Here is a 13,501-nt window from a genome sequence, read left to right as displayed (position 1 = left end):
GAAAGGTCTACTTCTGAGTTAGGATTTGAACAGTTTTTTTTTTCCTATTTGCTTTTTGTCTTTGATGTTTTCCCTATTGCTTACATTTTTGTAGTGAGGCTATGATCTGTCATTTCTATAACACCACGACGGTTGCTCAGTGTGGGGGAAGGGTAGGAGCCAGGGCTGGCTCCCACCTGGTGACTTGGTCATTGCAGTCTGTCTCCTCTTCCGTCCTCCTCACCTATGGACTAGAATGCCAATGTGCATCATCAGGGCTGGCTGCATTCTGCAGCTCCTCCTCAGCTTCTGTTTTGTCCTGTGCTGCAACATGGGGCCATGGTGGGCAGCCCTTCTTCTTCCATGTGTGTGCTATATACATCTGAGACCTTTAGTTCTGATTCAGCAACCACTGGATCTGTTTTCCTTACTTTAAACAAACAATCCAGAAAAACCCAACTTTATTCGTATGCCTATTTTCAATCCCGCATTTTTTTAAAAGGACTTAGTCAAAAGCCAGGAGCGGTGACTCACACCTGTAATCCTAGCTACTCAGGAGTCTGAGATCTGAGAATTGTGGTTCAAAGCCAGTCTGGGCACTAAAGAATGTGAGACTCCTATCTCCAATTAACCACTAGATAAGGGGAAGTGGGGCTGTGGCTGAAGGGGGAGGGCAGTAGCCTTGAGCTGAAAAGCTCAGGGACAACGCCCAGACCCAAGGGTAGGGACAGCGTCAACCAAGGTCCAGAGTTCAAGTCCCATGACTTACAAAAAAAAGAAAAAGGATTTAGTCAGTGTTCCAATAATGTAGTATTAAAGATAATAAAGGCTAAAAGAGAAATAAGAGAAACAGGATAGATTTTGGTAAAGGTCATACAAAACCAAAATATATACAATGAAGTACAAACATTGGCTACATGTTGGTTGGCCATGAGTTTGGTCAAGAGCTTTCTAGCATTAGTATAAAAACAAGAAACAAGATCCTTTATATGATCTATATTAACAATGCAAAAATAAAACAGGTCTGGAGGCATAGCTCAAGTAGTAGAGTACCTACCTAGCAAGCACAAAGCCCTGAGTACTGCCCAATAACAAATCAGAAACTCTTTTTCATTAGTGTTCATTAATTGTATGAATTTCATTGTGCTATTTCCATAGATGCCTGCAATACTATTTAAGGTATCAGGGCTTTAAGTAAGTTTTACACTCTAGTTCTAGAATGCTCAGAAATGAAGCCAATCCCTACATGAAAAAGAGTATGGAGAAAATCTATAAAGAAAAGTCTAGTCAAGTCTTTGTAAAATAGTATTACAAAAATTTTTTTTTTTTTGCTAGTCTGGGGCTTGAGCTCAGGACCTGAGCACTGTCCTAGGACTTTCTTTAAAGATAACATGACAATATTTCATTCCTGTCCACCCCCCACCTCCCTGACCCCAACACATAAATGAGCACTGGCTGAACTTGTGGTTCCTGAAAGATGAGTGTTGTTTGGGATCTTTCAAATACCCATCCCAGCACACATCCTAGTACAAGCAAATTTCAAATCTACTGTTTTTCTAAGTGGCTCTGGAAGACAATACTTTATGTATTTTTTTTTTTTTTTTGCCAGTCCTGGGCTTGAGCTCAGGGCCTGAGCACTGTCCCTGGGCTTTCTCAAGGCTAGAGCTCTACCACTTGAGCCTCAGCACCACTTCCTGCTTTTTCTATATATGTGGTACCAAGGAATCGAACCTGGGTCTTCGTGCATGCTAGGCAAGCACTTTAACCACTAGGCCAAAGTCCTGGCCCTACTTTATGTATTCTAAGTACTTAGACATATACTGCTTCAATGTTTGTAACAGTATCCATTTTTAGAATATAAATGTCCTTACTCAAAATAGAGTAGATAAAAGCTGAAAACAAAGGACTGAAAGACCTAGGTTTTCTTTTTGTTAGGCATCAACTGGTGGTTTGTGGAATCAAAGGTGAACGAACGCTTACTTGTTTACTGTGATGTTTTCATCTTACAGAGTTTAAACATCTTCCAGAACCTAAATAAGCGGCAGTTTGAAACAGTCATTCATTTGTTTGAGGTTGCAATAATAGCGACGGACCTGGCTTTGTATTTCAAGTAAGTACGTGGTGACCCACAGGAAGGGTAAGGATTGCCTGCAGCCATCTGGTCTCTCTTTGGAACATCAACTCGATTTTCAGGAGAGATGCCTGACAGTGCGTCTGTCACACTGGGCAGCCAGAAGGCCCTGGTGTCACAGGAGCTCCCCTCGAGGAAACGCAGGCATGGTGTGTAGTGCTGGAGGAGTGATGCTGAGAATCCATGCATAGCTCTTTTTTTCTGGTGAATTTACCATCGCCCAGAATCTGGCATTTGGTGTTTCAAGCTCATGAATCTGATCCTGTGAGCGGCTTTGGGCCAACCTATTTATAATAATGTTGCCAGGGAGACCAGATGCTCAGAGTATCTGCACATGTTCTTATAAGTGAAACACCAAGTTGCCTGGTGAACACTGAGTAGAACAAAATGAGCTAATTATAGAAACCCAATATTCAGCAGCTGGAGCATGACCAAAATTTTCTTCCTGATCCTTCTTAATTAAAGAATTATTTTTTTTAAATGTTTGACTTTGACTCAGAGCTCTGTGTTTGCCAGGCAGGCACTCTTACCACCTGAGACATGCCCCTAGCCCATTTATGCTTTAGCTATTTTTCAGATAATGTCTCACATTTTTGCCTTGACTGGCCTCAGACCAATATCCTCCTATCTATGCCTTTTGTACTGCTGAGATTACATAAGTATATCAACCATGCCCAGTTTACTGGTTAAGCCCTTGTCAGGGCTGAGCTCCACCTCCTCAGTAGCTGGGATTACAGGCATGAGCCACTGTACCTGGCCAAAAATTTGAACTATTAAATCACCCACATAGCAACATACACACTTAGGATGATATACTGAACTCAGATTCAGCCCATGTTAAATTTTGCCACATTTGCTTCAGATCTCAGCTTTGAAGGAGGAAAACAAAAGCAACTAACTAAAGCATGAACATTCTGCTATGATATTCTTCCCCTTCTGCCAAGGATGTCACCAGTCAGTACTGACGCATATCTTTTCCATTCATGCATTTCCATGGTGTTGTTAGGGTGATATTGTCTTCATATGCAGCACACTTGTCTCCCTGCAACTTGCTTTTTTCATGCAACAACATTGTTTACTTGGTAGTAAATGGAATCAATCCCTATGTTTCAGCGGTACAGAGTATTTGGCAGAACAAGTCACTATTATCTTACTCATCCCTCTCTGCATACACACTTAGACTATTTCCAGTTTCGATCACTGCCTACAATACTACTTTATATGTTCTGTGCATGCATGGTGGAGGGAGTGGTAGTCTCTAATGCACATATCCAGAAATGAAATGCAATAGGGTTTTTCTATGTTCAATGTGTCATTTAACTTCTCATTTACATTCTCACCAGCAATAGATAGGTAGGAAGTGTGGATTCCCCAGAGAGAGTACTCCAGATCTGGGCCCATTTATAATTTATTTTGCTGAGCTATTGACTGTGAGATGATGGGAGATCAAGTCTCCACATTCTTTGTGTTCTAAGGTTTTTTGTTGCATATGCTGTGACAGGATGACATGTTATCATGTCTATAGCCTTTATTGATGTAGTCTCCTTTTTCATTTGTCAGTTGTTTGTTTTTGCTGGTACCAGGGTTTGAACTTGGCACCCTTTTATAGAATTAAACCTATCTGTCCTTCCCCTTAGTGCTTTGTGCATGGTCCCTTCTATGTTGCACAGCCACTGCCTGTGTCCTTCGCCCTCCTCAGCTAGCACTCTACTCCACGGATGTCCCAGTGCAAACTATGAAGAGCACACATTAAGATACGTTTTTACCTCTGCTTTAATATGGCAAACCTGTCATGTGGCTGTATTTTTTCTAGGAAGAGAACCATGTTTCAAAAAATTGTCAGTGCCTGTGAGCAAACGAAAACTGAAGAAGAGGCCATCAGATACGTAACTACTGACCCGACTAAAAAGGAGGTTATCATGTGAGCAGTTGAAATCTGACTTCTCTTTAGAGAAAATCATGACTTTTGTTGTCTCTTTTATTAAAATATTTTCTTGGCTTCCCAAGGGCGATGATGATGACGGCATGTGACCTGTCTGCCATAACCAAGCCCTGGGAGGTGCAAAGCCAGGCAAGTGCAACCACCTTCTGACATGCTCTAGGGTCCTCTCTAACTCCTACATAAAAGTCTACACAGAGGTCTCTGGCAAGCTCAGAATCCTATTCTGACAAATTACAGACATAAGAACATCAGTCATTTGATCAGACCCCAGAATAGGGCAAACAAAAGAAACCTTGGGATGAAACAATGTTTTCTTCAAAGAATTCCATATTGTTAAACAGGCTGTAAACACGTTTACATAAATCACTGAGTGTGGTGGTACATTCCTGTACTCCCAGCAGAATTGAGATTGAGGCAGAATAGAAAGTTTAAGGCCAGCCAAGGCAATGTAGCAAGATCTTATCTCCAATACATACATATACATATGTATATGTATATGAATATGTATATGTATATATATATGTATGTATGAGCATGGTAGCTCACACCTATAATCCTAGCTATTCAGAAGGCTGAGACCTAGAATATTTTAGGCTAGCCCAGTCAAAAAGCTCCTGAGACCTCATCTCAAAAGAAAAAGCTGGGTGTGTTTGTATGCACTTGTCATCTCAGCTATGCAGGAAGTGTAGGTAGGAAGATTATGGGCTCCAGGCTAGTCCAGACTAAAAGCCTGAGACACTATCTCAATAACCAGACAAGGGCTGGGAGTTTAACCTAGTGGTAGAGTACTTGCCTAGCACGCACAAAGACCTAGGTTCGATTCCTTGGTACCATATGCATAGAAAAAAAAGCCAGAAATGGTACTGTGGCTCAAGTGATAGAGCGCTAGCCTTGAGAAAAGCCCAAGGACAGTGCCCAGGCCCAGGACTGGCAAAAAAAAAAAAATAACCAGAAAAAAGCACACCTGCTTCAAGAGTGAAAGACTCAAAGTCCAACCCTAGTATTAAAATAATACAGAAACAAACAACGACATAAAAATGCAAGAAATAAGTTATCCTCACAAAAGTTAAGTAACTTCATGAAACTGAGGAAAAAGCAATCTCAGCTACTTGGGAGGTAGAGATCAGGAGAATCAGTGGGAGGCCAGCCTAGACAAAAAAAAGGCAGCAAAAAAGCCCATGTTAAGATACCCTTTTCTCAACAAATAAAGCCAAGTGTAGTTGTACACATCTGTAATCTCTGCTACAAAGAAAGCATGTGTAGGAGGGTCATGAATGCGATCATCTGAAGAATAACTTAAAATAAGAGGGCTACAGGCTGGGCTCAAGTGGCAGAGATCTTGCCTATAAGCAAGACTCCCTGATTTAAAACCTTAATACCACTATGAAGTAAAAATGAAAGAAAGAAATGAGAAAAACTTGCAAAGCTACATTAGCTACAACCTCTCTTGGACACTGTCCTGGGCCCCAGTGGACTTCCGAGGAAGCGTACTGTTCTAGGAATAAGCACCACTGGCCTGGAGAACCACGGTGAAGCTTCACAGTGCAGTGTGTGGGGCCTGTCATGACCTGAGTGCAACACACACTAGGGTCATTTCCTACCACTCTCTCTGAGGCACCGATTCACACTTCACCTCTCACAGCTGACATTTCATTTATCCTCTTCTGGTCTGATAAGCTGTCCCTCTGCATTTCAATGTAAAGGCAAACTCCATTCTTCATGACAATAACCTTTCCCTCTCTTTACACTGACACCATGGGTATAGCAGCTACCACACCGATCACGTGACTGTCTTCACTAGACTGAGCATTTGAAAGAACAAGGGCACCTCATCTTTTTTAGCAAGTTTGGCTCATGTAAGTCAGGCAGCTGACATTTATTGAATGTAATTTTTGAGTTTTGAACTCAGAGCTTTGTGATTGCCAGGCAGGTACTCTAAAGCACTCTGACCCATAACCCAGTCCCTTTTCACCCTGCTCACTTTTGAGATAGGGTCTCCATTTTTGCCCTGGACTGTGATCCTTTTAATCCTTTCTGCTATTGCTGAGATGACAGGTACATATGAGGACTTCTACCCAGGTTAGCTCTGAACTGCAGTCTTCCTGATCTCTGCCTCCTAAGTAACTAGGAGTACATGCAAGTTACCAACACAAGGCTGATTTCTAAAAAGATGAAATAATGAGAATTGTCTTTGAACATCCACAGAAGGTAACCGACACTATGTACTGATCTGGGTTTGTATGCCCATGTGCACACAGGGCATGTGCTGTGTATTCAGTCATGCAGGGCAAAGGCAAGCTGGAAGTATAGGAACCTGAAGAACAGCAGGCCACTATTTTTGCTTTTTGAGACAGGACTTTGTTGTATAGTCCAGACTGGCCTTGAACTATGTCACTCAAGCTGGGCCCTGAGCTCACAATCTGCCTCTGCCTGCTTCCAGAGTGAGAGAGTGAGATGTAGTGGCAATACCATTAGGGAACAGATGTTCCCAAACCTCAATCTCAGAGTAGGAAGAAAAAGTCTTTCTTTCCTATTGCAGTTTAATCTGTAAGTAGTATCTTGTGTTTTCAGAGCAAATGGTGGATAACATCTGAGAGTACTGGCTGGAAATCCTAGCTTTACATGTCACTCATACTAATTAACTTCCTGTTAATGAGTAGATGTGGTAAACTCGGCTTTTCTCCTCCACAGGTAGCACTTCTGGTTGCAAATGAATTTTGGGAACAAGGAGATCTGGAGAGAACAGTGCTGCAGCAACAACCTATTGTAAAGACCATATGTAAAATGCATTGCTTACTAATCAGGATGTATCTACTTTGTTTACTGAATCTTGGGAAAGCATAGTAAAAGGACTTATTTTTCTTTCTAGCCTATGATGGACAGAAACAAAAAGGATGAACTACCAAAACTTCAAGTTGGATTCATTGATTTTGTTTGTACTTTTGTATACACGGTAAGGAAGTAAACTGAATGAACTATACAACTTAGTTGAAATGAGAGTATTTCCTTTATAGTGTAGCCAGAAGGAGCCAGATATAGTGGGGTACAACTCTAATCCCAGCACTTAGGTGACCAAGGCAGGAAAAGAATTGAAAGCCTGAGTTACAGAGAGACCCTGTCTCAAAACAAAACAAACAAAAAAGAATGACTGTTACCAGAGTGAAAAAGTCACCATGGAGGGCTGGGAATGTGGCTTAGTGGTAGAATGCTTGCCTAGCATGCATGAAGCCCTAGGTTCAACTCCTCAGTACCACATAAATAGAAAAAGCCAGAAGTGGCACTGTGGCTCAGGTGGTAAAATGCTAGCCTTAAGCAAAAAGCAGCTCAGGAATAGTGCCCAAGACCTGAGTTCAAGCCAGGAAAGAAGGAAGGAAGGAAGGGAGGGAGGGAAGGAGGCAGGGAGGGAGGGAGGGAGCCATAAGGACTGACATTATTTCTCCATAGTAACTGGAGCTCTGACTCTAATCTCATTCAGGGTAGAAGAAAAGGTATGAGAACTTAAATGTAAGCTTTGGACAGATCTGCTTAGGCAGGCAGTAGAAATCATCTGTCTTCCCCAACCTCCCAAGACACCTAGTCAGGCTTATCCCAGCAGCTCTAAGCCCTGCATACCACCCGACAGCTTCTTCTCAGCATATAAAAATACTGAAAATAATGGAATGCTTTAAGTCACTTATGACCTAAAATCCTCTCTAGGAGTTCTCGAGGTTTCACAAAGAAATCACACCTATGCTGAGTGGCCTTCAGAATAACAGAGTGGAATGGAAATCCCTGGCTGATGAGTATGAGGCAAAGGTGAAGGTACTTGAAGAGGAGGGGAAAAAGCAGGAAGAAGGAAACGTGGTGGGAAAAGGTTAGATACAATCTGCTTTAGCTACCTTTAAAGTATCAGGAAGTCAGGTTGAGCTGTAGGTCCTGTGAGAGAAGCATAACAGGAAGCCAACTTTACTGGTGCAGAGTGACAATTATAACACGTTGTTTGGTGGTTTTTCTGGGTTGCAGTTCCCCCAGCCAAGAGCTTATGTATAATTCCAGATACTGTTGGCCAGTTCCACTAAAGCAGATGTTGGGAGTAAGTCGTCTTTATTTTTCTAGGAGGGGGATCTAAGGGATCTCTGCAGAATAAATACTAGGCTCTAGGAATAATGTGAAAGCCACAGAAACTGTGAGACCACAGGTGATAATACAGCTTTGGGCTGATACTACACATAGCTGTAAAATTTTAGGCAACATGCTTAAACTCTGAGTTTAATAATCTTCTCTATTAGTAAGATTTTATAGATCTCCAACTTAACTTTTGTCTTTAAAGTTTAGCACCATAAGAGTTTTCTAAGGAATTCTTTTTTTGTGGGTCATGGGGCTTGAACTCCGCCTGGCCGCTGTCCTGAGCTCTTCAGCTCAAGGATACCACCCTACCCTTGAGCCAAGCCCCCACTTCCCATTTTCTAGAAGTTAATTGGAGAAAAGAATCTCAGGTCTTTTGTGCCTGGGCTGGCTTTGAACCTTGATCCTCAGATCTAAGCCTCCTGAGTAGCTAGGATTACAGGCATGAGCCTCCGTATGCCCTACTCTAAGTAATTCTTATAGACAAAGACATCTTTGTGTGGAAAGGTCTTGGGGAAAAAAAGCTCCATTTTATGTTTGGTGGTATTTTAATCAATTCAGAGAGTGATAGTATTTTCTTCCTTACTGAAGTTAGAGATAGCCTTCAGCAGAATAAAAATAGGACTTTTTCACTGTTTCACACATCTACTCACTTATTCACTGGGTCTGCTCTAATCAAGGCTTTGTGTTGGGCAGCCTTCATATGAAGATACTAAGTAATCAACGCATAGTTTATGATCCAACCCTGAACCTCAGAGAAAGCTTCTGTGGCTTGGGGAAGCTCTGAAGGACACCATGCTAGTGTCAAAACACAAGCTCTGGCTCACACAGAGAGGAGCAGGACTGGAGAACGAAGAAGGGAAAATAGGAATATGTAAAAAGTGCTGAAATGAGAATAAGCTCATTGCAATCGAAGAATTTAAAAATAGGTGTAACTGAGACAGGAAGCCCAGGCAACAGATAGGGCCTTAGCGTAAGCAGCACCAGAGTGCTGCTGAGGCTTGGCTGGATTTCAGTTTCCCAGAGTGGGTAAAGGACTGCAGCAGCAAAGTAATGAAGACTGAGTACAGAGATTCTCACTGAGCACAGGAGAAGGCTATTTCTTAGTACTTCTCCATTTGCCTTTGTCCCAATTCATGGTAAAGAGAAAATCAGGTCCCTCAACTGGCCCTTGATATTTTATTATTTAGTCTTTGGGAATTTAGGTTTTCTATACTTTATATGCATAAAAATTTACTTCTTATTTGAATTTTTTCTCAACTAAGACTGTGTTGCATCTCCAGACAGTAAATCTTGCTTATTTAGCTCACATTCTCAGATGTGTAGCGTTATTGAGAAATCGAGATATTTTATCAGATTCTATTTTTAAGTAAACCAATTGTGGATAAAATATTACCTTAGTACTTGTGATAGGTTAACACTACTAATTAGGCTATAGAGTTGATATTAACTGCCATGACAGAATTATAGTAAGTACACAGTTATTCAAACTGATTCCTAATGATAGTGTTTTTGTTTTTTTTGTTTGTTTTTGTTTTTTACTAGCTGATGAAGATTTAGGACGTGGTAGTGATGACAAGAAGTCCAAAACATGTTTAATGTTGTGATGCAATCCAAATGGCACATATTTCAAATACCATCTTAGTTCCCAAGAAAAACAAAAAACATTCCAAAGAACTTCAGTCAATTTCATGCAGCAACCCATCAAATAACACAGCAAAAGGATCCTAAGAAAAACCTCCCTATGACTCTGAAGAGAGTATACAAGCCCTGAGGATAAAATAAAGTTCAACAAAAGTTAGGCAGAATGAGTGCATTTTTGGTGCCGTTTATTTTATCTTAAAAACTATGCAATCCTGAAACTAATCACAAAAAAGTTTTAAAGAATGTATTACTTATATTTATTTGTTAAGGTTGTCATTGAATGCTGGAACCCAAAAGTTCAGAAACAAGGTGTTGGCAGGGTTAGTTTTAGTGAGGCCCTGCCTTGGTGTGTGAAAGCTCATGTTTCCTCCCTTCATGTGGTCATCCAACTGTGACCATACATGTCTCAGTTTCCTCTTCCTATAAGGACATACTGATCCTATTAGATTAGAGACCGCTCATTTTAATCTTAATTACTTCATTAATGTCCCTATCTTCAATGTTGTACTAAGAACTTCCAACACATGTTGGGGGGATTCAGCTCATAGCATTCACAACTACAATTTATACTTCAAACATTTCTTAAACCAAAGCCTTCTCATCACTATGTCCTGGAATCACAGAAGCAGGACAGAGCATGAATAACAAAGATACTCACTAGACACTACCTTGGAAATGAACTTTACAATCTGGGGTGGGAGGGGGTGGTAAGCAGGAGAAAATAAGGGAGGGGGTAACAGTGTTTAAAACGAAATGTAGCTGGGTGCTGGTGGCTCATGCCTGTAATCCTAGCTACTTAGGAGTTTGAGACATGCAGATTGTGGTTCAAAGCCAGGCATGAAAGTCCATTGGACTCTTATTGCCAATAAACCACCAGAAAATTGGAAGTGGTACTGTGGCTCAAGTGGAAGAGCAGTAGCTTTCAGCTGAAGAGTTCAGAGACAGTGTCCAGGCCAGAGTTCAAGTCCCAAGACCGACTGAAAAAAAAAAAAAGAAAGGAAAGAAAAAAAGAATAAATATGGACTGGGAATGTGGCTTACTGATAAAGTATTTTCCTACCATGCATGAAATTCTGGGCTCGATTCCTCAGTACCACATACATACAAAAAGCCAAAAGCAGCCCTATGGCTCAAGTGGTAGAGCACTTGCCTCGAGGAAAAAAAAAAAAGAAGCAGCAGCTCAGGGACAGCGCTGAGGACCTTAGTTCACCAAGCTCCAGGAGTGGCAAAAAATAAATAAATAAATAAAATAAAAATAAAAAAGAATACAGTACAGGGTATATAATGTGCAGAAAGGGGGCCAAGAATGCGGCCTAGTGGTAAAGCACTTGCCTAGCATACACGAAGATCCAGGTTCAATTCCTCAGTACCATGTACATAGAAAAAGCCAGAAGTGGTGCTGTGGTTCAAGTATTAGAGCTCTAGCCTTGAGAAAGCCTGAGGATAGTATGCAGGCCCTGAGTTCAAGTCCCAGAAATGGCCAAAAAAAGAAAAATCAGCTATCATGCAGAAAGTAGAAAATAATATGTCAAACACTACACTTCTTGAAGTGCTTATCTCTTTCCTATCTTTTTTTTTTTTTAACCCTTGATAAAAGCATGAAGATCACACCATTTTTGCAGCTTATAAAAACTGTTCCTTTGGGCCGGGAGTTTGGCCTAGTGGTAGAGCGCTTACCTAGCACACATGAAGACCTGGGCTCGATTCCTTGGTACCACATACACAGAAAAAGCTAGAAGTGGTGCTGTGGCTCAAGTGACAGAGCTCTAGACTTGAGAAAGCCCAAGGACAGTGCTCAGGACCCAAGTTCTAAACCCAGGACTGGCATAAATAAATAAATAAATACCGTTCTTTTGTCCTAGGCCTCCCTCACTTCCGTGTCTAAGATACATTATTATGTTAAGTGTAATTAGTAACATTTTTAACACTCAGAACTATCCTTTTCATTGAAAGAGTGATCAACTTACAAGATACCTGGATAATCCTCATACAAGTGAAGGCAGTGATAGCAGCATTAAGAAACATGTGATCTAAACGAGGTATGCTGACATGTGCCTATAATCATGTGATTTCAAGGCCAGCCTATGTGGTATATGACAACTCTATCTTAATTCACTTTGCAAATAAGAAAAGAAGCATGTGATTTCTAGAAAGTCAATTAAGATTACTTTTTTCAGTGATTAATAACTCTATCAGGCCTTCTAAATATTAAATTGTTAAGAGAAACTAAGGACAATCAAATACTTCCATGTGTATTTGTCTGGTATCACAGAAATTTAAGTTTATTTACCTATAATCATAGATGAAGTTAGAAGCCAGAATGAATTGCAAGCACCATATATTTTGCCATAGGGAGTTTTGTAAAAATATCTAAATTATAATAAATTGAAGACCTATGCACCTCAAGTGTGTCTTATGAAGACAAGGACCAGTTTCAAGCAGCTAAGACACAGATCATTTGTTTTGCAAAGTTAGGTACTTTGTCTCTCACATTAGAGTGTAAGGTTCATGAGAAGGGATACTTACCTGTCTTGCTTGCAGCTCTGTTTAGGCTCTGTGGTACTGGGATAAGGCAGACATTCAGTAAACATGAATGAAGGATATTTTAAATAAAGGTTACGGGAAACCGGTATAAATAAGGAATGACAAAGCCTTCACGTGGGTTAAGTGATACCTGTACAGTACTGCCTCATTTTTCATTACTTAAAATAGTTTATTTAGACTTGATTTACTACCAATACTTGATTTTTATTTATTTATTTATTTTTTGCCAATCCTGCAGCTTGAACTCAGGGCCTAAGCACTGTCCTTGGATTTTTTTTCCTCAAGGCTAGCACTTAGGCATAGCACCACTTCTGGCTTTTTCTGAGTATGTGGTGCTGAAGAATTGAACCCAGGACTTTGTGCATGTTAGGTGAGCACTCTACCACTAGGCTATGCTCCCGGTCCCAATGTGAGCCATTTTTAAGTGCTCAAATTCAGTGATAGTAAGTCTATTCACATTGTTGTATGGCCATTTCCACCATCTAGCTCCAGACCTTCTCATCTTCTCAAACTAGAATACTGTTTCCATTCATGAGGTTCTTTTGTTGTTGTTTTGCCAGTCCTGGGGTTGAACTCAGGGCCTGAGCACCGTCCTTGGGCTTCTTCCTTAAGGCTAGTGCTCTGCCACTTGAGCCACTGCACCACTTCCTGCTTTTCTTTTTTCTGAGTATGTGGTACTGAAGAATCAAATCCGGGTCTTTGTGCTTGCTTCGCAAGTACTCTACCACTTGGCCAAACACACCCAACCCTACTTGAATTTTTTAGAAAGGGAATGTAGTTATTTTTTCCAGGTACCATTTAAATTTTTAGGGACTTTATTTTCTGATGACCACTATTATTATTATTTTTGCCTATACTTGGGGCTTGAACTCATGGCCTGGGTGCTCTCCTTTAGATTTGTTGCCCAAGGCTGGTACTTTATCATAAGCTATCGCTCTACTTCCAGATTTATGCTGGAAAATTGGAGATCAGAATCTGGATTTTTCTGTCTGGGCTGGCTTCAAACCTAGATCCTCAGATCTCAGCCTGTTGAGTTGCACGGATTATAATCAAGAGCTACTGACACCCAGCCTATGAATATATTTTACCATTAAATGTTAACTACATGTTCCATAATTAATATCAATTTTGTTATTGAACATTTCAAATATTTGTTCT

General features: G+C 40.7%; 1 protein-coding gene across 1 annotated transcript in view; it reads left to right on the top strand.

Annotated features, from left to right (window-relative positions):
• Pde6c (phosphodiesterase 6C) overlaps positions 1-9,976 on the top strand; it is a 35,128-nt gene extending 25,152 nt beyond the window's left edge. The window contains exons 16-22 of the mRNA XM_090346925.1: positions 1,989-2,089; positions 3,924-4,031; positions 4,118-4,181; positions 6,744-6,818; positions 6,922-7,005; positions 7,749-7,905; positions 9,702-9,976. Of these exons, the coding sequence (XP_090203051.1) occupies positions 1,989-2,089; positions 3,924-4,031; positions 4,118-4,181; positions 6,744-6,818; positions 6,922-7,005; positions 7,749-7,905; positions 9,702-9,763 (651 nt within the window). The 3' untranslated portion in view covers positions 9,764-9,976. The remainder of the gene's footprint in view (positions 1-1,988; positions 2,090-3,923; positions 4,032-4,117; positions 4,182-6,743; positions 6,819-6,921; positions 7,006-7,748; positions 7,906-9,701) is intronic.
• Positions 9,977-13,501: the final 3,525 nt, after the last annotated feature.

This window comes from Megascapheus bottae, chromosome 15 (genome assembly GCF_031878675.1).
Source record: "Megascapheus bottae isolate mThoBot1 chromosome 15, mThoBot2.hap1, whole genome shotgun sequence".
NCBI classification, from domain to species: domain Eukaryota; kingdom Metazoa; phylum Chordata; class Mammalia; order Rodentia; family Geomyidae; genus Megascapheus; species Megascapheus bottae.
Note: the sequence above shows the minus strand (reverse complement) of the source record. Positions and strands in the feature narration are given on the sequence as shown.